Source organism: Gekko japonicus, unplaced genomic scaffold (genome assembly GCF_001447785.1).
Source record: "Gekko japonicus isolate JY-2015 unplaced genomic scaffold, Gekko_japonicus_V1.1 scaffold2262, whole genome shotgun sequence".
Taxonomy (NCBI): Eukaryota; Metazoa; Chordata; class Lepidosauria; order Squamata; family Gekkonidae; genus Gekko; species Gekko japonicus.
Window position 1 is genome coordinate 195737 of NW_015170958.1, and position 25512 is coordinate 221248.

At 51.0% G+C, this 25512-nt stretch overlaps 1 protein-coding gene across 1 annotated transcript in view; it reads right to left on the bottom strand.

Annotated features, from left to right (window-relative positions):
* Positions 1–346: 346 nt before the first annotated feature.
* Positions 347–25512, bottom strand: part of ARID3A (AT-rich interaction domain 3A) — a 66008-nt gene continuing 40842 nt past the window's right edge. Inside the window, exons 3-8 of the mRNA XM_015418921.1 lie at positions 20208–20280; positions 14038–14221; positions 5790–6037; positions 5175–5486; positions 3237–3326; positions 347–964 (exon numbers count right to left, since the gene is read on the bottom strand). Coding sequence (XP_015274407.1) covers positions 783–964; positions 3237–3326; positions 5175–5486; positions 5790–6037; positions 14038–14221; positions 20208–20280 — 1089 coding nt within the window. The 3' untranslated portion in view covers positions 347–782. The remainder of the gene's footprint in view (positions 965–3236; positions 3327–5174; positions 5487–5789; positions 6038–14037; positions 14222–20207; positions 20281–25512) is intronic.

A 25512-nucleotide genomic window follows, 5' to 3' on the forward strand; every position in this document is an offset into this window, starting at 1 on the left:
CACACACTCACACACATATATTATATGATCTATTAGCAAAAGGAGATAATAATATATTTTTAAAATAAGAGAGAGAGTGTGCAAAGCTTGGGTTTGCATGAGGTAAAAGAGTTGTGGATTGATTACGCTTCACATCAAACCGCCCATCGACCGTGTGGCTCAGAAGTTCAATGAAACACTCACTGTCCCCCCCCCCGGCAAAAGCTCTTTCCACCACCCCCACCTTTCAATATATCCATTTATCACAAAAATATTCAGCACAGGAAGGAAAGGGGGGGAGGAACGTGAGCCCCATTTTTAACCGCCGCCCCCCCCCCCTTTCACCGGCAAAAATGCAACTGTCGAGTTTGGTTTGTATTTGGTGTCAGCTATAGAGGAAGCGAGTTTGATCTTCCTTTGGCCCGGTGCAGACGATACTGCCCTTTACTCACTGCGCCCGACACACAACCGGGGTGCGGGATTATAGCTTCCTGAGCTGGCTGACATCTCTGGACGTCCGCTTGAGGAAGGCACGTTTGATTAGCGCCGCAACGTTCAGTGTGTGGAAGCCCGAACGCGTGAGCTCAGTTGCACGGGCCACAGTTCTGGGCCTACACCGACGGACCGTTGCGTGGGTGCACCCTATTCAAACACACCTCCATCTTGAGGATGTGTGGGAAGGGGCGGTGGAGGGAAGTAGGCACCGCCCCCTCCAAAGTACGGCAAGCAAGTAAGGGGGGGGGTATATCGTCTGACCCGGGCCTATGCTTTGGCGGGATGGAGAGAAGAAGGTTTGTCGGGCTTTAAGGCGAAGAGGAGTTGGTTGAGGTAGATGTCGGAGGAGCGGCCGAGCCGACCTGAGGAGCCGCCGCTACTCCGCTGCTCCGGCCACCTGTGCTCCCGCCGGCGGCGCTCTGCCCGCTGTTGGTGTTCCCTTTGCTGACGGAAGAGGACGCTGTGCCAGGGGTCTGCGCAAACAACACACCTGGAAAGGGAAAGGGAAGGACTGTCAAAACACGTCGGCCCGACATCCAGACAATCGCCAGCCCTGCCAAGGAGCCCCGAACAGTGCCAGCGGGACTACAAACGCACTTCTTATCCTGAGACAGGGTCCCTAACCTTTTCGAGCCTGCGAGTGCTTTGGGAATTCCGACGCGGGGCGGTGGGCACAATCTCAAAATGGCTGCTGTAGGGGGTGGACCCCGTCCCCAAGTGGCTGCTGCAGGAGGTGAAGCCACCGGCAGAATGCCCGGGAGCGAGGTTATCTACAACTGCAGTAGCGCCTCTTCAACGTTTCAGGCAGGGATGCCTTGTCATTTGCATGGCCAATCAGAAGCCCCGCAGCAGGGCAAAAGCCCCACTTAACCCCGCCCACTTTTTAAAAGCTCTTTTGGGGGGCACCAGGAAAGGTGTCAGTGGGGGCCATAGCACCCATGGTCACCTTGTTGGGGACCCCTGTTCTAAGAGAATAAACAAGGCCCTGCTAGAACACCCCCATCCCACCCTGTACTTCCTCCCTACTCACTCTGCCTAGTTATGCATCTCCCTCTCCGTGGATGAGGCCGGGCTTTGCGCTCCCCCCCCCCCCCAGTGTTGTGTGGGCTTCTATGACCTCTGCACATAGACCTAGTTAACCCCACAGGAGGGGTTAACACCCACGTTAACCTACTTGTCAGGGTAGTTATGAGGATAAAATGGAAGGCGGGAGGACAACTTAAGCTGCTTTGGGTCTCCACTAAGGAGAATGGTGGAGTATAAGAGGAGGAGGAGGAGGAGGAGAAGAAGAAGAGATTGGATTTATACCCCGCCCTTCACTCGAAGTCTCAGAGCGGCTTACAAACTCCTTTCCCTTCCCCTCCCCACAACAGACACCCTGTGAGGTAGGTGGGGCTGAGAGAGCTCTGAGAGAACTGCTCTTTCAAGGACAGCTCTGACAGAACTATGGCTTGCCCAAGGTCATCCAGCAGCTGCAAGTGGAGGAGGAGTGGGGAATCCCGGTTCTCCCAGATTAGAGTCCACACACTGAACCACTACACTAAACCTTGCATATTTTCCTGCAAACCTGAGGATTAGAAGAGATTGGATTTATACCCCGCCCTCCACTCGGCGTCTCAGAGCGGCTTTCAGTCTCCTTCCCTTTTTCTCCCCACAACAGACCCTCTGTGAGGTAGGTGAGGCTCAGAGAGCTATTTTCGAGGACTGCTCCTGAGAGAACTTGTGACTGACCAATGGTTGTGACCCTGCAGGTTGGATGGGGGAGAACCAAAAATATAGAAGCTGTAATGATGTACAAAACGCTTGTAATCTCACAATAACGATACAAAAATGAACAGTCAAATGGAAAAACATTAATTCCCAACAAGTATCAGAAAGATGGACGAACTTCTCCGAAGTTTTGGCATTCGTTTCGTGAAGAACTTCTTCCAAACATCAAGATGTGATAGTGTCGCTTCTTATTCCATAATGCGTAAATCCAATACAAAGGTATTAATATCCTATATGTTGAACATGTTCTTACATAACAAATCCTTCCATCAACGGGCACACTAGTCAAGGCTGCTAGTACAATTCGTGTGCCCATTGATGGAAGGATTTGTTATGTAAGAACATGTTCAACATATAGGATATTAATACCTTTGTATTGGATTTACAATAACAGTGTTACAGTAACAGCGTTCCGTGCGCCTTGGTGTTTAGTCATGCCGGCCACATGACCACGGAAATGTCTTTGGACAGCGCTGGCTCTTCGGCTTTGAAACGGAGATGAGCACCGCAACCCTAGAGTCGGATTCGACTGGCTTTCGAGCAGGGGAACCTTTACCTTTACTTTATTGGATTTACACATTATGGAATAAGAAGCGACACTATCACATCTTGAGGTTTGGAAGAAGTTCTTCACGAAACGAATGCCAAAACTCCGGAGAGGTTCGTCCATCTTTCTGATACCTGTTGGGAATTAATATTTTTCCATTGGACTGTTTATTTTTGTATCATTATTGTGAGATGATTAGCGTTTTGTACATCATTACAGCTTCTATATTTTTGGTTCTCTACACTAGCTGTAACCCCTTAGTTTTGTTGGTTGGATGGGGGAGACATCCGGGAACACAGCTCACAGGTACCTCAAGCCTGCCAGGCTAGGGTAATAGAATTTAGTTAATCAATCGGCTAAATTTACTCCCCCCCCCCCCCCCCAGCCCCACATTTGGTAAAGGACAAGAGTTCTGAGGAGACATAGCCCCCACCGCACCCTTTACCTGTATAAACGATGCCGTTGATCTCGACGGACATGCTGATGCTGTTGGTGCCGTTGGGGGCCAGGCTTGTGGCAGAACCTTGGCGGTTTTCTGGCAGACAACAAGGTGAACAGAAAAAACGTTCAATACACTGAGAAAACGAACCCCCCCACACAATATTCACATTAATTCATCTGCACAGAGATATGGCTACAGTCAGAAGAAATCTCTGCGGTGGGGGAAGAACAGCGGCAGGACACAAAAACCCAGCTTTCGTTTCGAAAAACAATTAAGTCTCTCTCTCTCATGGTGGCAGAGAAGTACATGAGGGGCGCCCTGCTTGGAAGCTGGAGAGACGGGTACGGTAAAACCTCCAGCAATCTGAGGCACGGGCTTTTTAAGGCCTTCGGCCCTTTCTTAGGAGCTAAAAACAAAGACTTGTTCAGATTGCAGAATTCAACTTTTCTTTGGAATTTGGATTTGTTTTTTGGGAAAGGGGGAGATTTTTTCATTGTCCTGCCACACCAAATATACATGTAGGAGAAGGATGGATCTATACCCTGCCCCTTCACTCAGAGTCTCAGAGGGGTTTACAATCGCCTTCCCTTCCTCTCCCCACAACAGACACCCTGTGAGATAGGTGGGGCTGAGAAAGCTCTGAGTACTGCTCCTGAGAGAACAGCTCTGAGAGAACTGTGGCTTGCCCAGGATCACCCAGCAGCTGCGTGCGGAGGAGTAGGGAATCAACCCCGGTTCTCCGGAGTAGATTCCGCCGCTCCTAACCACTACACGAAACTGGCCCGCATAATGTTGTACGAGGCATGCTCACAATGCAAATATTGTTGGACACTGTGCAAGCTGGACCCTGAACTGCCTTCTGGAGTCAGACACCTGGGCCCCATTAGCTCAGCATCACCTGCTCTGGCAGACAGCCCAGCATCACCTACTCTGGCAGACAGCTGCTCTCCACTAAGGCAAACACACCCCTGCCTCCCTGGGGTCCATGCATCTATCCCACCCTAGCTATTTAACCCCAGTTAGATTAGCTTATATCACATCAAACCCATCCTCTTTCTGCTGGAAACTATGTGGCAATAAAGCCACATATATCCACAATTGATGGAGTTGTATAAAAATTCAACAGTTTTGGAAACTAATTGTAAAACAAATAGAGATACTTACAGGCCATGCTATACCATTGGACCCCACCTTAATACTGTTAAACTTATGGCCAAACGACGAATACCCAACAAACACCAAGCAGCTAATTAATATACTTATCACAGCTGCGAAAATAGTTATCGCACAGAAATGGAAAGATACCCAAACACCCACCATAACCCAATGGATTCACAAGGTATGGGACCTTTTCCTACTAGAAAAATTTTCTATATACAATACTAGACACCAAAACGAGTGTGATTTTTATAACCCATTGGATAAATGGAACCCCATATTGGATAAAATCTCAATCGATAAATTCGATTGGGAGACAATTTCTAAGGCAAAATACCAAATTATGCTTTATGGACAATAGTTTATTACTAGAGAAATTTGAATTAACAAGTTGAACAAAATTATTTGTTTATCATTGTAAGGGCTGTGTAATAAACACATGAAGTCAAATGTGTACATGTACGAATATCATTTTACGTCAGAAGAAGACGTTGTCGAAACGGCTTCACATTCCGGAGCCGCCGTCTTTGTTATCTTCTATAACTGGATTTACAATTTGAGTGTATTAGTATCATTTTTGTAATTTTCATATTTATAATATTATTGTTATTGTTAAAGAAACATTGAGCGCACTTTACACAGTTCCTGTGGCTCTATCTTTTCATGACCCATGGTCACACCAGCAGCTGCATGGGGAGGCGTGGGGAATCAAACCCGGTTCTCCCAGATTAGAGTCCGCGCTCTTAACCATGACACCAAACAGGATCTCCCCCGTGGGCTGACCTGGCGAGCGAGTCCCTCGGCTGTTGATCCGGATGCTCATGGGCAGCTGGGCTGTCATGGCCAGGAGGTTCTGCTGGATTGCCCGCTGCATCAGCCGCTGCTGCTCGTCCGAGGTGAGCGCCATCTTCTTCTCCGGGGGCTCCCCCGCCTCCAGCTTCTCCCGCAGCTGCTCCAGCGCAGCCGCTTGGGCGGCCACTGCGGCCTGGGCCGCCGCCGCTTGGACCGCTGCAGCCTGGGCTGCCACGACAGGGTGGCCTGCGAGGGAGACGGGGAGACGGCTGGGTACGGCGATTGGGATGGAAGAGTCTTCTTCTGCAGGGGGGAGGGGGGCAGAGAGAAGAAGAAGAAGAAGAAGAAGGAGATTGGATTCATACCCCGCCCTTCACTCAGAGTCTCAGAGTGGCTTCTGATCTCCTCTCCCTTCCCCTCCCCGCAACAGACAACCCTGCGAGGTAGAGGCGGCGCGATTCAGACCAGCAGTCGCTCTCCGGGGTCTGAGCCCTTTTGTGCGGCTCAACTTCACAGTGCACTGGAACCGACCCGCAAAGCGGGGTCCACCCCCCTGGGCAAAGGCCCCCCCCCAACCACCCCACCGACCCCACAGTGGAGAGTTACCCTTCTTGATTTTTGCAACGGGGGCGACGGGGCTGCCGTTGGTCGCCGAGGCCATCCCCAGGGCGGGAACTTGAAGCTTGGGGGAGGAGAGCATGCCCGGGGTGCCGCTCGGGGAGTAGGTGAAGATGGAACCGCAGAAGCCCTGGCGCCGCCCCTCGCGCCGGTTGCTGTCGATGGCGGCCTGAAGCTCGTTGGGGTTGCTCAAGCCCCGCTTCTCACACTCGTAAGGGTATAAGTACTTCATATACCTTGCAGAGAGAGAGAGAGAGAGAGAGAGAGAGAGATGCACATTAGTATCCCCACACGGCAGAGAAGAAGAGGAGATTGGATGTATACCCCGCCCTTCACTACCCGAAGGAGTCTCAGAGCAGCTTACAAACTCCTATCCCTTCGCCTCCCCACAACAGGCACCTTGTGGGCAATGCTCCCTCTAAGCTGTGGAGCCCTGTGAGCAAAAATTCTACTTTGTGAGCTACGGCCATTAAAGTTGTGAGCAAGCAATCTGGCTACTGCATTAATTAGTCTGCTCTGGAGCCCTCCTTCCTGAGCTGAGACAAAAAGGTGTGAGCCGGAGGCTAAAGAACTGTGAGCTAGCTCACACTAACTCAGCTTAGAGGGAACGCTGCTTGTGGGGTAGGTGGGGCTGAGAGAGCTCTTTCAAGAACAGCTCTGACAGAAGTACGGCTCGCAGCAGGCGCAAGTGGAGGAGTGGGGAATCAAACCCGGTTCTCCCAGATTAGAGTCCGCGCACTTAATCACAACACCAAACCGAGAGAGGGAGGGAGGCCGATAGAGAGAGAGAGAGAGGGTGGACAGAACATATAGTTTAGGGAACTCCTTGCCACTAGATATGGCCAGCAACCCCTTTGAAAAGGGGATTTGACCAATTAGTTAAAAAGGGGATTTGGCCAATTAGGGGGGCGGGGGGGGGGGTCTTTCTAGGGTTGCCAAGTCCTGCCTGGCTGCCTGCGGGGAGGGGGGGGGAGCCTCCTGGTTCCTCCTTGAAAATCCATCACTTCACTTGCGTGCTGCAATGTTGTCACCTTGGGGGCGATGGTCTAGATTTTGAGCAAAACTCTATGGTTCTGGGGGGGGGGTTTGCCTCAAAATCATAGAGTTCTACCCGAGACCTAGAGCGCCCCCTCTGTCGGAAACGCAATGACGTCACTACCGGGTGATGTCATCGCACCAGAGCCAGTGGTGCTGGGGGGGGTTCCTGGGGGGGGGGGCTTCCCCTGTCGACTGCCTGAGCTGCGGCGGATCGCCCCCCCCCCGGAATCTGAGGACCCCCTGGCCCCACCGGCGGGATGGCAACCCTAGGTCTATCGATGGCAACCAGCTGCAGTCGCAGGACACAGGAGACTGCCACATGCTGAATCAGACCCTTGACCCGTCAAGTTCACTATTGCCTACTCTGACTGGCAGCCGCTCCCCAGGATCTTGGTTAGCCGTCCTTCACATCACCTACTACCTCGTTGTTTCAACAGGAGGTGCCAGGGATTGAACTTGGGGACATTCCGCAGCGCCAAGCTGATGCTCTACCACTGAGCTGTGCCCCCCACCCCGGTTGCCTCTCAGGGACTACGGCTCATCTCCTTCTTTTTAAAGACGGTGGTTTGTATTCCTCATGCTTGTTCCCAAAAGGCCTTTACTGGCATTCTGTTTGTTGGTGGTGACCAGTGTTCCCTCTAAGCTGAGTTAGTGTGAGCTAGCTCACAGCCTTTTAGCCTCTGGCTCGCACATTTTTGTCTTCGCTCAGGAAGGATGGCTCCAGAGCAGACTAATTTAGGCAGCAGCCAAATCGCCCACTCACAACTTTAATGCCACTAGCTCACAGAGCGGAATTTTTGCTCACAAGACTCAACAGCTTAGAGGGTGCATTGGTTAGGAGCTGTGTTCCCTCTAAGCTGAGTTAGTGTGAGCTAGCTCACAGTTCTTTAGCTTCCAGCTCGCACATTTTTGTCTTCACTCAGGAAGGGTGGCTCCAGAGCAAACTAATTTATGCCGTAGCCAAATCACTCGCTCACAACTTTAATGCCAGTAGCTCATAAAGTGGAATTTTTGCTCACAACACTCCACAGCTTAGAGGGAGCATTGTGTTACTTAGGACAAAAAGCGAGGGTGGAACGGCAACCTGCTCAAATAAAACCACCTTATGGGGGGGGCATAATGGCTTTCATTCTCCCCCCCCCCCAACTATCTTCGTTGCAGGTTAATATTCCTACACAACAAAGAACCACAGAGTCTTCCTCGGAGGCGGCTAGGTTTTTCCAAGAGGCCTGCGGCTGCGAAGGAGTTAAAAGCAGGCCACTCTTCCTCCCCCACCAATCCCCTTCCACCACCTGGTCCTCTGAATTCCAGACTAATTAACTTTAGCCTCAATTAGAGTGGGTATAAAGGGGGTGGTGGTGGCGGCAACCGGAGTGAGAGAGAGGATTGGCCCACCCCCATCCGTGACAGAATTAGAGGTTACCCTGATCTTGCATAATTCAAGCTAAAAATATGAAGATAACATAAACACACACACACACACAAACCACTACATCAGTAGCCTGGGTCCTTTGAGATCCTAAATCTTAAGGATCTCCAAGCAAAAACTTAAATTCAACATCATTAACCACTGAGACATCTGGTTCTTACTAGAGTTGTAGTATGCGATGCTGTATTGTATTTTAAAATGTAAACTGTGTTTTAAATTGTTTTAGTTGTATTGTATTTTATTGTTGGAAGCCGCCCTGAGCCCATCAAGGGGGAGGGGCGGGATATAAATAAATAAATAAATAAATCCCAACCAATGCTCCCTCTAAGCTGTGAAGTCCTGTGAGCAAAAATCCTACTTTGTGAGCCACTGGCATTAAAGTGGTGAGCGAGCGATTTGGCTGCTGCATCAATTAGTTTGCTCTGGAGCCCTCCTTCCTGAGCTGAGACGCAAATCTGTGAGCTGGAGGCTAAAAAACTGTGAGCTCGCTTACACTAACTCAGCTTAGAGGGAACACTGCTCCCAATGGAGATTTGTCCACACAGTGTATTAAAAGGAGCTAAACCCATTCATACATAAAAGGTTTATTCAGCTGCCCCCACCCCACCCCCGCTGCCAGTAGGCAAGGTAAGGTTCTGTGCAAAATTTAAATTTAAAAAATACGTTCAAGCAAATACAACCTCGGCTGCATATCTCCCATTTCGAGAACCTTTTAAAGATATCACTGATCTGACACAGAACCTCCATTCTCAGAGGCAGTCTACCTTCTGGGTGCTGGAGATAAAAATGGGGAGGGCCGCGTGCTCTCTGTGCCCCACCTGCGGGCTTCCGAAAGAGCTATCCTCTGTTGAGAACAGGACGCTGGACCAGATGGTCCTTCGGCCTCCCCCCCCCTCGGGCAAACACGATTCTTCTTTTCCCCCTCATTCCAATGGGATTTAACGGTGTGCTATTAAAAGGCACTGGGGCTTATGTCAATTTGTATTCCTTCAGCAAGGCTTGCTAAACACCGCTAATGAGGAAGTGAGTAAGGAAACCGTTGCAGGGACCTAGCTGATAAAGCAGAACTCCTTGAGAGAGCCGAGGGGTTCTGCCCCGTTGCCAGTACAGCGGTCCCCAACGCGGTGCCGGCTGACACCTTTCCCAGTGCTTTTAGAAAGCGGGCGGGGCTTTTGCCCAGTGAGGCTTCTGATCGGCCACTGGAAATTCGATTGGCTATGCAGATTTCTTAAAAACGTTGCTTTGGCGACAGCTGCCACCGCTGCCCAAGGATCTTCACTGTGGGGGCCACTTTGGGGCTGGCTTCACCTCCCGCGGCAGGCGTTTATGGCAGCTGGTTTGTGGCTGTGCCTGCCACGCCATATTAGAACTCCAAAGGTGCCCACGGTCCCCCAAAAAGGTCAGGGTTCCCTGCTCCGATATTTACTATAAAAATCAAATTCACAGAACCAAGGAACACTTGGGGTGTTCGTTAACGTCAGACGTGTACTTCATTATCCCACGTACTTGAGCACAGACATATGGGGTGGGGGAACTCTCCATTCCTGAAGATTCTCTTTGGTCGCCTTCCCAGTGGGGCCCGGAGTTCTCCTGGAATTACAACTCATCTCCAGGCAACGTAGGTTATTTCCCACAGAGAAAATGGCTGCTTTGGAGGGTGGACTTTTCGGAATCACATCTCTGTGGTGGCCCTCTCCCCTCCCCAAACTCCACCCTTCCCAGGTAGCACCCCTAATCTCCAGGAAATTCCCAACCTGGAGTTGGCAGTCTTAAGAACATAAAGGTAAAGGTAACGGTTCCCTTGCTCGAAAGCCAGTCGAATCCAACCACGGAAACGTCTTCGGACAGTGCTGGCTCTTCGGCTTGGAAACGGAGATGAGCACCACCCGCTGGCTCTCGAGCAAAGGAAACCTTTACCTCTCTAAATGTTCTTATTATATTGTTAAATATTTATATATACACAATTTAAAATGTTGTTTTTCTGTTTTAAGTGAGGGGGACCCCAAACTTTTTGAGCCTGTGGGCACATTGAGAATTCTGACACGGTGTGGTGGGCGCAGGCCCATAGGTACAGTGGGCCATTTGGGGGCCTGCCCCCCGACTTCCTGCCAAAGCCCCCCTGACTTCCATCCAGCCTTCACCACCACCCCCGGGTCTCTGGGATGCCCGGAGGACTACCAACTCTCTGAGCCATCCTGCGGACTCCCTGCTGCCTCCCCTTCCCCAAGCATGGCTTGCTTCCCTGCGTAGGCAGGCAGAGTGCGAATGCTGCAAAAGTGAGTTTTTAAAATCTTTAATTTTATTTTATTCTGTGACATCAGTGCCCCCCGACCAATGTTCCCTCTAAGTTGTGGAGTCTTGTGAGCAACAATTCTACTTTGTGAGCTACTGGCATTAAAGTTGTGAGCCAGCGATTTGGCTACTGCATAAGTTAGTTTGCTCTGGAGCCATCCTTCCTGAGCCAGGACAAAAATGTGTGAGCCGGAGGCTAAAAAACTGTGAGCTGGCTCACACTAACTCAGCTTAGAGGGAACACTGCCCCCGACTTATTTAAAGGCCCCCCCCAAATGATAAAATCCTGGCTACAGGCCTTGGTAGGCGCAGCAACAAGATGGCTGCCGCAAGAGGGGGGGCGCCAATCACAAAACGGTTTCCAATGCTTCACCTCGGAAACACACTGTGTAGATCCCTGGTGCTGTGGGCGCCAGCCGCTGCCAAAAGAACATTTTAAAAAATCTGCACAACCCATCAAATCTCCAGTAGCCAATCAGAAACCTTGCTGGGCAAAACCCCTGTTTGGTCCCGCCCACCTCCTAAAACCATTGGGCAGGTGCCAGCAAAAGTGTTGGTGGGTGCCACTGGGCTTGTGTGCATGGGCACGTGTTTTAAATGTTTTAATGCCTTGATATTCGCCACCTTGGGGATCCTTATTTGGGTGGGAAAGGAGCATAATGCCGATGGTTTTTGAAAAAATCAAAACCAAAGCTAAAATTCTTATTTATATCATCATCACCATCATCATCAATACAAGAAATCGAGGGCACTCAATGAGATTGCTGAGTAGTCGGGTTAGAACAGATAAAAGGAAGTCCTTCTTCACCCAAAGACTGATTCACTTGTGGAATTCACTGCCACAGGAAGTGGTGGCAGCTACAAGCATGGACAGCTTCAAGAGGGGATTGGATGAACATATGGAGCAGAGGTCCATCACTGGCTATTAGCCACAAGGTATAGGTAGGAACTCTCAGTCTGGGGCAAGTGATGCTCTGTATTCTTGGTGCTTGCGGGGGGGGGGGAACAGTGAGAGGGCTTCTAGTCTCCTGGCTCCACTGGTGGACCTCCTGATGGCACCTGGTATTTTTGGCCACTGTATGACAGAGTGTTTGACTAGATGGGCCATTGGCCTGATCCAACATTGGCTTCTCTTATATTCTTATGTTCTTATACCTTTTATTGGCATACCTTCTTATTTATAGATCACATGACAGAAGGGATAAACCAAACCCCAGTCCAATATGGAGCTAACAAAGAATGCAGAAGAAAGCAGCAGTAAACCCAAGGAGCCCCACCTGATTACCTGGCCATGGCATACCTTGCACACTTTTACACCTGAGTGTCCCAAAATTCACGTGTCACCGGGTTCCCTCTAAGCTGAGTTAGTGTGAGCTAGCTCACTGCTTTTTAGCCTCTGGCTCACACAGTTTTGTCTTAGCTCAGGAAGGATGGCTCCAGAGCAAACTAACTGATGCAGTAGCCAAATCGCTAGCTCACAGCTTTAATGCCAGCAGCTCACAAAGTAGAATTTTTGCTCACAAGACACCACAGTTTAGAGGGAGCATTCAGCATCTTTGGGTTCTTCCCCCTTAAATGCAAAGGAAATATGTGCTGCATCACTGCCTCATTTTCTCAAGAATGAGTCCAGTAAAAATGATCCACACATAAAGCTCTCAAGTTGTTTGTATATAACCAGACCCACGTTAGATTAGTTTGTTTGTCCCCCCTGATCAAATATCTCCTTTCAAAAATTTGTTGACTTGGGGGCACATGGAATTAGGGACTTTTAGAACTTCCTTCACTAAATATAACGCAAGTATGCAGATGAAAAACAAACATGCTGAACCAGATTCATGTGCTATTCGGGGCATCGGAAAAAGTTTCAAAACACTTTCCAGAAAGCTCGCATCGCTGAGCACCGTCCACAAGCCAGGTGACCGATACCAGTGCTTATGACAGACGTTGACATCTTCAAAGGAGAATGACACTAACCGTATGACCCTGTGGCACCCAGAGTCTCTAATCTGGGAGAACCGGGTTTGATTCCCCACTCCTCCACTTGCACCTGCTGATGTGACCTTGGGTCAGTCACAAGCTCTGGCACAGCTGTCCTTGAAAAAGAGCCGTTTCTGTCAGAGTTCTCTCAGCCCCACCCACCTCACAGGGTGCCTGTTGTGGGGAGGGGAAGGGAAAGGAGTTTGTAAGCCGCTCTGAGACTCCAAGTGAAGGGCGGGGTATAAATCCAATCTCCTCCTCCTCCTCCTCCTCCTCTTCTTCTTTCCAGCTCAGCAGGGTCTACTCTGTTTGGTAGCAGCTCTCCCACGTTGCAGTTACAGAACCTGGAACATCTGGGGTACAAATATGCCCCTAACCTGCTGCCTCTCCCCTTCTGCTCCAAAGGGATGTTCCCATCACACGAGAAGGGAACGGAGCAGAGTACCCTGGGGCCAAATGGAAAACCAACCGTTCATCAAGCTTGGTCTCGTCGGATCTTGGAAGCTATGCAGGGCTGACCCTGGCGAGAATTCGGGAATACCAGGGCCAGGCTGCAGAGGCAGGCGATATCAAAGCCACCTCTCTGAAACGTCCTGGCCCCACTAGGGGTCGCCAGAAGTCACCATGACTTCCAGGCTTGCAAGTACACCCACACACGCACCAAAAATACACACACACACACACACATACAAAAAGAGGAAACCCTTCCATTTTAAGGTGATGCAGCCCTGCATTGCTGCCCACACCCTCCAACAAGCGACAGTTCCTGGCCTCTCTCTGTTGTTCAAAGGAATTCCTCTCCCAAGGGAGGAGGAGGAGGAAGAGGAGGAGGAGGAAGAAGAGATTGGATTTATACCCCGCCCTTCACTCGGAGTCTCAGAGCGGCTTTCAATCCCCTTCCCTTCCCCTCCCCACAACAGACACCCTGTGAGGTAGGTGGGGCTGAGAGCGCTCTTTCGAGAACTGCCCTTGAGAGAACTTGTGACTGACCCAAGGTCACCCAGCTGGCTGCACGTGGAGGAGTGGGGAATCAAACCCGGTTCTCCCAGATTAGAGTCCATGCTCCTAACCACTACACCAAACTGGCTCATGACTAATTAGGAGGCCATGGCAAAAGGAGTCTCAGAGCGGCTTACCATCCCCTTCCCTTCCCCTCCCCGCAACAGACACCCTGTGAGGTAGGTGGGGCTGAGAGCGCTCTTTCGAGAACTGCCCTTGAGAGAACTTGTGACTGACCCAAGGTCATACCAGCCGGCTGCATGTGGAGGGGTAATGCCAGCTCCCCCTTGGAAGAGGTGTTCCCTTCCTTTTCTCTCTCCTATGCAGAAGGGAATGTCTCTCGCAATCTGCAGATCCAAGGACTCGCATCAAAAAAATATTTCTGAAAAACCCTGAAAAGACTGCTCCCCGGCCAAGCGGAAACGTCGTCCCGATTGACCAACCGGCCCGCTTCAATCAGAGCAAGTGGCTGCAGCCCCAGGAACGGCTTCCGGTACTTACTGGGTGCGGAGAGTGAAGGCGGCGCTGGTGATGGAGGTGGGCAGGTTCAAGCCCTTGGTGATCTCCCGCCAGAGCTTCTTGTTGATCACCTCCACCAGGCCGCCCTTCTCGGTCACCAGGACATAGAGCATGTAGAGGTCCAGCACCTGCTTGGCCATGATCGGAATGCGGTTCACAGGGGTCCCTGCGGACAGAAAAAGAAACAAGGAGGCGGGTTTGGACGGTCTCGGCATGTCACTCAAGAGAGGGATCCCCCCCGCCCCCCGGGGGGCTGCGGAACTCTCAGTTTGTGTTTGTCGAGCCAAGCTGGCAGCCCGCGCAATGGCAAAGAGGTGGGAAATCCTGCTGAGCTCAGCTGTCAAACGGCCGGGCGTAGAAGATGTCAGCACGGACGTCCATGCCCTCCCTTACCTGACCCCCTGTCCCGAGGGAGTGAAAGAGAGCATCTGGATCAGGGTTCAGAATCAGTTCGGTGTAGGGGTTAAGTGCGCGGACTCTAATCTGGGAGAACTGGGTTTGATTCCCCACTCCTCCACTTGCACCTGGCTGGATGACCTTGGGCAAGCCATAGTTCTGTCAGAGCTGTTCTCAAAAAAAAGCAGTCCTCGAAAGAGCTCTCTCGGCCCCACCTACCTCACAGGGTGTCTGCTGTGGGAAGGGGAAAGGAAAGGAGATTGTAAGCCGCTCTGAGACTCCTTCGGGCAGCGAAGGGCAGGGTACAAAGCAGCCACGGTGCCCACGGACACCTTTCCTGGCGCTTGCCACGTGTTTTTCAAAAGTGGGCGGGGCCAGGTAGGGCTTTTGACCAGCAGGGCTTTTGATTGGCCACGGCAGATTTGATCTTCACTGTATGGCTGAAGATAAAGCTGCGTAAGGGGGAAAATATTTCTAAACACTTTTTCGGTCGCACCCTCCCACCAGTGTAAGAATCCCAAAGGTACCAGCAGGCACAAAAAAGTCGGGGAACCCCTGCTCTAGATGTTACGACTGTCAGCGTCAGGGGTCGTTTCGTAGAAAAAGAGCTAGGGGAACTCATTAGCATAACTCATTAGCATATGCCACACACCCCTGACATCACCGGAAGTGTGTCATAAGGCCACACCCCCTGACATCACTGGAAGTGTGTCATAAGGCCACACACCCCGCCCCCAACGGTCCCGGCTGCTGCTGCCGGCCTTGCAGCTCCACTGCCGAGCCCCATGAGGGGCCCGGCGGTGGAAGCAGGGGGCGGGGCTTCGTCATGTGCCCCGCCCCCCGTACCTCACCCGGGGGAACTGCGATCCCCCGCGATCCCCCCGAAATGACCTCTGGTCAGCGTAGACTGCAGCCATTCCAATCTTACTTTTTATTTGCTGCATTTTCACCCCCTCCCCCTCCCTTTCTCTCCAACGGGGCCCCCAAGCAGCATACGTCATTCTCCAGTCCTCCATTTTATTCTCACAACAACCCTGTAAGGTAGTTAGGCGGACAGTGGGCGAATGGCCCAAGGTCACCCAGCAAAGCTGCCACGGCAGAGTAAAAATTCGAACCAGGGTCCTCCTGGAGACATCGCTTTACTTTCTTTCAAGCGGAGTTTTGCAAAGATCGAAGGCTGGGATTTTGGTTTTTTTTTTTAAATTTTGGATTTTACAGAAACGGGACGATTCTCTGGCTGCTCGACCAGATGCCTCAAAACAGGACAGCTGCCATACAATGCTCCCTTCTAAGCTGTGAAGTCCTGTGAGCAGAAATTCTACTTTGTGAGCTGCTGGCATTAAAGTGGTGAGCGAGCGATTGGGCTGCTGCATAAATATAAATCGCTCTGGAGCCCTCCTTCCTGAGCGAAGACAAAAATGGGCGAGCCGGAGGCTAAAAAACTGTGAGCTAGCTCACACCAACTCAGTTTAGAGGGAACACTGGCTGCGAATGTCCACTGGGGGACTGAATCGGAGAGTTCCAGGGACGTTGCAAATTATGGGGGGTGGGGGAACAATCTCCAACAGTGGATTTCTGCACCAAAAGACCGGCTGGCTTCTGTCCACAGGGGTGTGGGTTTTATGGTAGGGAGGGGAGAAAGGAAGTCTTTCAGTTCCAGCCAGAGTGGTAGGCGCGGCAATGGGGTGGGAAGCGCATGTATGTGCTCGTACACACACACACACACAAACGTGCACACACAGAGAGACGTTTCTTTGCCTCTCTCTCCTGCCCCCTTTCCCCTTTTATTGATTTATTACTTCCTAAAAAAAAAAGCGTGAAACAAAACCCAGCGAGAAACCACCCCATTGTGGCCAGGGGTTTTAATCCGGTGGTGTCTTCCTGCAATAAAAAAGAAAAAAAAGATGGCTGGGCTGGGAGGGGGGGGAAGGAAGGAAGAGGAAAAGAGAGCATGCCGCTGCTCAAAGACCAGATTTGTTATGCGCAAAACTTCAGGCATTTCCGGCCAGAGCGGCTTTCCTTCCAGCCTCGGTAGCCCCGTCTGCAAAACAGGAACAGCGAGCGCTCCACGTGCAAAATATCTCAAGGGTAGGCCACGAAGGATCCTGCCCTGGTAAGAGGCCTGGTGGTGGGGAGGGGGTGTGCATCTGCCACACTCAAGCCCGGAGCCGTTTCCAGGAAAGTACCCCCCCCCCGCCCACTTGTTTGCTCTGTGCATGATGTGCAAAACTTAATCTGGAAGGCCAGTGTGGCACACACTGCACGCCGTCCTCTTGAGCCAGGGAGAGAGACGGATTTGAAACCTAATCTGTCAAAAAGGGTTGTTGTAGAGGGGGGCGGGATAACCCTATAAACGTGAAGCGGTTCCCCCCCCCCCCAGTGGTATTGTCACCAACAACAATTTGCTGGCTCCTTACCCACACTGGGGTAATTACTAGACGGAAGAGACTCCTACGCTGTCGGCAAATAAAACACTTTCATGCCATTTCCCCCAAAGCGGAAACACAGGTGCGCGCTCTGCATGCGTTTATGTGCTGTTCCCTTAGCGGCGCATGACGTTCCCAACTCAGTAGCACAGCACAGCTCAGAAGCTTAACCAAACGGCAGCTGTAACATCTCACAAGCGACAGGAGTGGTCTGATAGTGCCAGTGCCGTGAATTTTTCGGGGGGGGGGGAAGAACACATGGTACGGTGAATGTCCAGTGTGGGTCGGCTTGAGCCAGGGGAAAGCTGGCTGTGGCTCGTTTTTAACTGGGAGGCGTCGGCGCATTTGCCAGAGGAGTTTTGCAACCAGCGAGTCTGAATTTATTTATTTTTTACAAAAGGTGGAGAAGGTCAAAAATGAAGGGCAAACAGACGCAGGGCCAGAGACGAGAGCCAAGGCAGCCGGCCTCTGCTGGCCTGGCGTGGCTGCAGACCAGGTTCAAACTACAGGTTGTGCTTTCATGCTCTGTGGCACAGCTAAGTGAGGGGGGGGGGAAGCTTCAAAAATCAGTTTGGGGAGCCCCAGCAATTGCTGCTTCTGTGCTTTTCATTTTGGGAGAGGGAGAGAAAGCAACAACAACAACAAAAATCACAGAAGATCTGTGGCACCCCGCGGGTGCTCGCACCCGAGTAACTGGCTGTGAAGATCTGTGGCACCCCTCCCTGGTGCCCCGTGGGCGCCCACACCCAAGGAACTGGCTGCGAAGCACCTTGCCGCCGTTTCGTGCCATCTTTTTTTCTCATCAAGCGGCGTTTACAGTCCGTATCATCCTGGCATTCCAACTGCGTAAACCAAGGACGGCAGCTCCTTCCTTCCTTCCTTCCTTCCTCGAAAACAAGTTGATGGGTCTTTGCAGCCATCCCCACACACCATTTCCCCAGCCAGCACTGAATTATGCCCCTCCTTTCCCCTTTTCCTGCAAAGAGGCAGCGATTGAAGGATCCTCCTTCCGGCACTGTCTGCATCATGCTGAGCTCAGGGTGGACAGAAGGTCCCCCCCCCCCAAAGATTCTAGACCTGCAGAAAAAGCCTGGTGAGTCCCATCCCTCCCTTGCCATTTCTGAGGATACCAGCCACACACACCCCAGTCCAAGCAAAGCCAGCATTTCCCGGGAGTCGAGGCCATCTAGGCTCCCCCCCCCCCCCTTGGTTTAATGCAAACCTGTTCCGTCTCGGCCTTTGTAAACACAGACAAGAATGTCAGTAAAACCCCCGTGTAAACAGGAATTCGGCTGCTCTCTCCTCATCTGGTCCGGTCTGCTTGGCCCCACCCCAGGCGCTGCCATTTCGGGAAGATTGTTTTTTTTTTAAAGTTACGAACTCGGCCTTTTACAGCAGGAGCCCATCGGATTCTTTTTTTTTTAATCTTTAAGGCTCATTTGTAAGAAAACGTTTTAAGGCCCCCGGAAACGGGTCTCTATTTTTTCATTACAACAGATTAAAAGTCAGGTATGTTTGTACCTGGAATACAATCAGAGTCATGGCGGCAGACTATAAAACAGTCAAAAAGTTTTTAAAAAGCAGAGATTGGTGGAAGAGTCGTGGCTCTGGCAGTCTTTGCACCTTTCTCTGCGTCGACTGCCCCTTTGTGCACATACGAAGAGACTAGATTTATACCTGGAATATACCCTTCACTAGCCAAAAGAGTCTCAGAGTGGCTTACAATCGCCTTTCCCTTCCTTTCCCCACAACAGACGCCCTGTGAGGGAGGTGGGGCTGAGAGAGCTCTTTCGAGAACTGCCCTTGAGAGAACAGCTCTGAGAGAACTTGTGACTGACCCAAGGTCACACCAGCAGCTGCATGTGGAGGAATGGGAAATCAAACCCAGTTCTCCCAGATTAGAGTCCAAACTCTTAACCACGACACCAACCTGCACATCTTCCCTGTATGTACAGTTCACACACAGTGCACAACAGGGTTCACATGTATCACTCAGTGTCAGTCTTGTACACCTGCCATGACACACTTCCCCGAAACAGGGCAATCGATGTTCTCTTCCACCATCGCCACCAAATCCCTTCCCCAGCAACAGCCCATAATAGCCCCAGCCTCTCCCTAGGCCATCCGCAGTGACTGTTTTCTAAATTTCTGAGCAGCTGGAATGTTCATGAACATTCCGTAGCACCATGCCAGCCAAGCAAACAGCTACGGAAATGTCATTTCGATCCACTGAAACGATACCGTACTAACAGGCCAAGAGCTAGGCAGGTTTCAAGAACAGCAGCCTGCACTTGCCTTGGGAATAGGGCTCCCTCCCTTATTCATCTGCTTCGTTTCTACACCAACTTTTCTCCCCAATGGAGTCCTGAACCGGCTTCCGTCATTCCCTTCTCCTCCATTTTATCCTCACGACAACCCTGTGAGGTAGGTTAGGCTGTGAAAGTGTAACTGGCCCAAGGTCACCCAGCAAGCTTCCATGGCATGCGTGGGGATTTGAACCCAGGTCTCCCAGATCCTAGTCTGGCACTCTTGACCACTATAACACACTGGCTCTCATCTATCTACCTATCTCCCTACCTCATTTACACCCCACCTTTCTCCCCAATGGGGATCCAGGGCGGCTTACATCATTCTCCCTTCCTTCATTTTGTCTTCACAACAATCCTGTGAGGTAGATTAGCTGACAGTCTGTGACTGGCCCAAGGTCACCCGGCAAGCTTCCATGGCAGAGCAGGAATTCGAATCTGGTTCTACCAGATCCCGACCTGACACATGCTGGCCCTGGGTTGAGGCCGTCTGATTTGGAAGGGGATACGCTCAAAAAGGGCCGTGGTGGCTCAGAGGTTAAGATGCTGAGCTGGTCTGTAGGAAGGTCTGTAGTTTGGCAGTTTGAGACCTGAGTACTGTGTGACGGAGTGAGCTCCCGTCTCTGGCCCCAGCTCCTGCCAGCCTAGCAGTTCGAAAGCAAGAAATTGCAAGTAGATAAACAGGTACTGCTTCGGTGGGAAGGTAACAGCGTTCCGTGTGCCTCGGTGTTTAGTCATGCTGGCCACATGACCACAGAAACGTTTTTGGACAGCGCTGGCTCTTCAGCTTGGAAACAGAGATAAGCACCGCCCCCTAGAGTCAGATTCAACTGGCTTTCAAGCAAGAGAAACCTTTACAGCTCGAAAACCCTGCTATATTCCTACAGATCATCCTGTTCCGTGCCTTGACGCATCTCTCCGGGACCTTCCGCCAGTGCCAGAAAAAGATGCTCGGTGCAAAGCAGACATGCTAGAGAGAAAGACTGGCTGCGCAACAGACAGATGCGGTGTGGGGGCAGCTCACCTCGCTTCTGCATGAAGCTGAAGAGGTCGTCCAGGAACTCTTTCCTCTTGGGGTCCCCGTCAAGTTCATATAGCTGTAGGGGGAGAAAGAACAGGCTGGTTACATACCGTGCAAATGCAACGTAGGTGTTCTATTTCTATATTTTAATATGGAGTTTTAATTGCATGTTGCCATGATTTAAAGGCGAACCTAAACAGCATGATAAAAAATAGAGACATCACCCTGCCAACAAAAGTCCGCATGGTCAAAGCAATGGTATTCCCAGTAGTCATGTATGGCTGCGAGAGTTGGACTATAAGGAAGGCCGAGCGCAGAAGAATAGATTCTTTTGAACAATGGTGCTGGAGAAGACTCTTGAGAGTCCCTTGGACTGCAAGGAGATCAAATCAGTCAATCCTAAAAGAAATCAACCCTGACTGTTCCCTGGAAGGCCAGATAATGAAACTGAAGCTCAAATACTTTGGCCACCAAATGAGAAGGGAGCACTCACTGGAGAAGACCCTGATGCTGGGAAAGATTGAAGGTCAAAGAAGACGGGGACGGCAAAGGATGAGATAGTTAGACAGTGTCATAGATGCAACGAACATGAAATTGAGCAAACTTCAGAGGACGGCGGAAAACAGGAGGGCCTGGCGAGATCTTGTCCATGGGGTTGCGAAGAGTCGGACTCGACTGTGCGACTGAACAACAACAAAAATGATTTAAAGTGGAGGCTTGCAGGGTAAGAAAAAGAGGGGCTGGATAGGTGATTGAAGGGTGCAATGATCAGATGGTAGCGTACCTTAAGAGGCAGAGGGGACTGGGTTGTTCAGGAAGATTTTTGTGTGTGATACTGCTGAGCTGTGCATGCGTGTGTAGGAAGGAGCTGGAGTGAGGGGCTGTAGCGCGCTGTGAGAGAAATCTGTGTTCTTTGTGGAGGATATTAGCCCAAGTGGCAAGTGAAGAAAACAAGTCCGTGTGGGAGTTAGCAGCCTGGGTGACAAGTGAACAAAATAACCCTGCGTGGAAGTTATTAGCCTAGGTGGCAAAGTCACACAGTGGCCCACCAGTTCCTCTAGAGGCCAAGGCCTTCCCTTATAAGAACATAAGAGCCTTGCTGGATCAGACCAGTGGTCCATCTAGTCCAGCATCCTGTCTCACACAGTGGCCAACCAGTTCCTCTGGATGGCCAACAACAGGGCATAGAGACCATGGCCTTCCCTAATAAGAACATAAAAAGGGCCCTGCCGGATCAGACCAGTGGTCCATCTAGTCCAGCTTTGTGGAAGTCATTGGCCTCAGCGCCAAGTAAGAAAATAAGCCTGTGTATTTTGGTCTGTTTAAGGAACCATTACATTTCTGTACCTATCTGAAACCACTGAGCTTATGAGCCACACGGAAACAATTGCACTGTTACAAATAAATTCTATGTTTAAGAAAAACAACCGTTGTTTTGGTGCAAAGGGTCCCTTTTTACCTCAGGGCCACCCCCAGCCACTGACCATTCTGTCATTCTACCAAATAGGACTAAAGTCATCTTGTTCTTTGGGTCCAACTGAGATTTTAAGGCGAGAGCCTCTGGTGGCAGCGAAAATAAGGAAGACAAGGAGGCAGCATAGCACACGTCACCTCAGAACAATACAGAGAGGTGCCTTCACAGAAGTTACTCATAAAGGGGTCACATGGAAAAGAGTGAAAAACATTACATATACACCAAGCAGACAGATGTAGCAAATGCCAACAGGGTATGAGATGGGTCCCTATGAAGAACTGTAAGAACATAAGAAGACCCTTCCTGGATCAGACCAGAGGTCCATCTAATCCACTAGAGACTAGTCCACTAGTCTCACACAGCGGCCTACCAGTTCCTCTTGAAGGCCAACAACAGGGCAGAGAGGCCAGGGCCTTCTTAAATACATCAGAAAAGCCCTGCTGGATCAGACAAATAGTCCATCTAGTCCAGTATCCTGCCTCACACAGTGGCCCACCAGTTCCTCTAGAGGCCAAGGCCTTCCCTTATAAGAACATAAGAGCCTTGCTTGATCAGACCAATGAGCCATCTAGTCCAGCATCCTGTCTCACACAGTGGCCAACCAGTTCCTCTGGAGGACCAACAACAGGGCATAGAGACGATGGCCTTCCCTAATAAGAACGTAAAAAGGGCCCTGCTGGATCAGACCAGTGGTCCATCTAGTCCAGCATCCTGTCTCACACAGTGGCCAACCAGTTCCTCTGGATGGCCAACAACAGGGCATAGAGACCATGGCCTTCCCTAATAAGAACGTAAAAAGAGCCCTGCTGGATCAGACCAGTGGTCCATCTAGTCCAGCATCCTGTCTCACATAGTGGCCAACCAGTTCCTCTGGAGGGCCAACAGCAGGGCATAGAGGCTGAGGCCCTCCCTTGGTAAGAACATAAGAAGAGACCTCCTGGATCAGACCAGAGGTCCATCTAATCCACTAGAGACTAGTCCACTAGTCTCACACAGCGGCCTACCAGTTCCTCTTGAAGGCCAACAACAGGGCAGAGAGGCCAGGGCCTTCTTAAATACATCAGAAAAGCCCTGCTGGATCAGACAAATAGTCCATCTAGTCCAGTATCCTGCCTCACACAGTGGCCCACCAGTTCCTCTAGAGGCCAAGGCCTTCCCTTATAAGAACATAAGAGCCTTGCTTGATCAGACCAATGAGCCATCTAGTCCAGCATCCTGTCTCACACAGTGGCCAACCAGTTCCTCTGGAGGACCAACAACAGGGCATAGAGACGATGGCCTTCCCTAATAAGAACGTAAAAAGGGCCCTGCTGGATCAGACCAGTGGTCCATCTAGTCCAGCATCCTGTCTCACACAGTGGCCAACCAGTTCCTCTGGATGGCCAACAACAGGGCATAGAGACCATGGCCTTCCCTAATAAGAACGTAAAAAGAGCCCTGCTGGATCAGACCAGTGGTCCATCTAGTCCAGCATCCTGTCTCACATAGTGGCCAACCAGTTCCTCTGGAGGGCCAACAGCAGGGCATAGAGGCTGAGGCCCTCCCTTGGTAAGAACATAAGAAGAGACCTGCTGGATCAGACCAGTGGTCCATCTAGTCCAGCATCCTGTCTCACACAGTGGCCAACCAGTTCCTCTGGAGGGCCAACAGCAGGGCATAGAGGTTGAGACCTTCCCTGATAAGAACATCAGAAGCGCCCTGCTGGATCAGACCTGTGAGCCATCTAGTCTATCATCCTGCTTCACACAGCCATCAACCACAGTTCCTCTGGAGGGCCAGCAACAGGGCATAGAGGCCGAGGCCTTCCCCTGATGTTGCCTCCTGGCTCTGGAACTCAGAGGTTCAGTGCCTCTGCATGTGGAGGTTCCCCTCAGTCACCACAGCCAGCAGCCAAAACCTTTTAACTTTGAAATGAGTTTTAATGGAAGAAAGGCTGTGTCCCTGCTGCCAATCAGCAAGAACACATAAAATCCTATTTACCGAGTTAACTTACACGCCTGTTTCGTTCAACAGACACGCGAAGCAGCTAACAAGTGTTGAGCCATGTAATGCACTATAACCCAATAGCCATAGAATCACAGGGAACCAATGAGTGGTATTAGTTCTGAGGCGATCCCAAAGAAAGAGGATTCCAGGGGACGTCAAAAGGCCTGCCCGTCAGCCTTAACAGGCGACCCCTCCCTCAGATTCATTTACTTTATTTATATCCACCTTTCTCCTCACAACAGCCTACGTCCTTCTCCTCTCCAGTTTGGTGTATTGGTTAAGTGCGCGGACTCTAATCTGGGAGAACCGGGTTTGATTCCCCAGTCTTCCTCCACTTGCAGCTGCTGGATTACCTTGGGCAAGCCATAGTTCTGTCAGAGCTGTTCTCTCAAGGACAGTTCTGGAAACAGCTCTCTCAGCCCCACCTACCTCACAGGCAGTGTTCCCTCTAAGCTGAGTTAGCGTGAGCTAGCTCACAGCTTTTTAGCCTCCGGCTCACACATTTTTTACTTAGCTCAGGAAGGATGGCTCCAGAGCAAACTCACTTATGCAGTAGACAAATCACTGGCTCACAACTTTAATGCCAGTAGATCACAAAGTAGAATCTTTGCTCACAAGACTCCACAGCTTAGAGGGAGCATTGCTCACAGGGAGTCTGTTGTGGGAAAGGGAAGGGAGTTTGTAAGCCGCCCCGAGACTCCGAGTGAAGGGTGGGGTATAAATCCAATCTCTTCTCCTCCTCCTCCGTTAGTTGTGAGGTTGGTTAGGCTGAGACCAAGCTTCCACGGCATAGCGGGCATTCGAACCTGGGTCGCCTAGTCCGACACTCTTACGACGACACTACGCTAACTCGCATAATTCTCCCTTCTTCCATTTTATCCTCACAACCCTTGTTTGGTAGGTTAGGCTAAGGGCGTGTGAACAAACCAAGGTCAACCAGCAAGCTTCCAGGGCAGACTGGGGATTCCAGCCTGAGTCTCCCAGATCCTAATGCAACACTCTGTCCGCACACAAATACGAAGTTCCCGGCCCACACTGCCTGCAAGAAGCCTGCATCTGGTTTGGGGAGAAGCACAGCGCAGGCCCGTAAGTGAAATAGTCTCAGGCAGACCAGCCCCGCCCTGGTACAACCACTCCGCTTCCGGGCTGGCTCAAGCCCTCATTTAAGGATTAACATGCCAAACCCATCCCTCGTCTAATTAGACGTTGCACCGCGCCTGCAAACCACACGGTCAGCAATCCGGCCCAGGCGGCTGCGGAGCCCGGAGGGGTGACACCACCGAAAATGCCGGGACCCAAGCCACATTCGGACCACGCCCTCCTCCTCTAGGCCTTCCAGGCCTTCCGCCCCCTCCTTCCCACCCCCAGCCGGCTTTCGAGAAGATCTCTTTCGAGGGACGGCTGAATCACGGCGGGAAGGCCATTAAAAGGTTCGGAGAGGTCCTCCATTACTTAATGGAGTGATGGGATTTTTAAAGTGGCTCGAAACCAATTTAAAATACTACCCCCCAAAAAACCCAAAACCAGACCTGAGGAAGAGGCATTTATTTCCTCAGGAGGCCCTGCTCTTTCTAGGACACCGTCCAAGCCCTTTCTTTTTAAGCCAGCCATTTCCCTCAGAACCATTATTCTCCATCCATATCAAAAAGTTTTATTTTTTGTAGTAACGGACATATCTATATATCTAATAGCCAAGTTACCCCCTCCGTGCGGATATCTAAATCCACACATCGGGGGCACTTGGGGGGCAAGGAGATTTTCCTGCACACTTCGAGCAGCCTCCAGGTGTGCAGAAAAATCTAAAAAGTTGAAAAAAAAGTTATGGAGGATATTTAAATCTGGCCATGG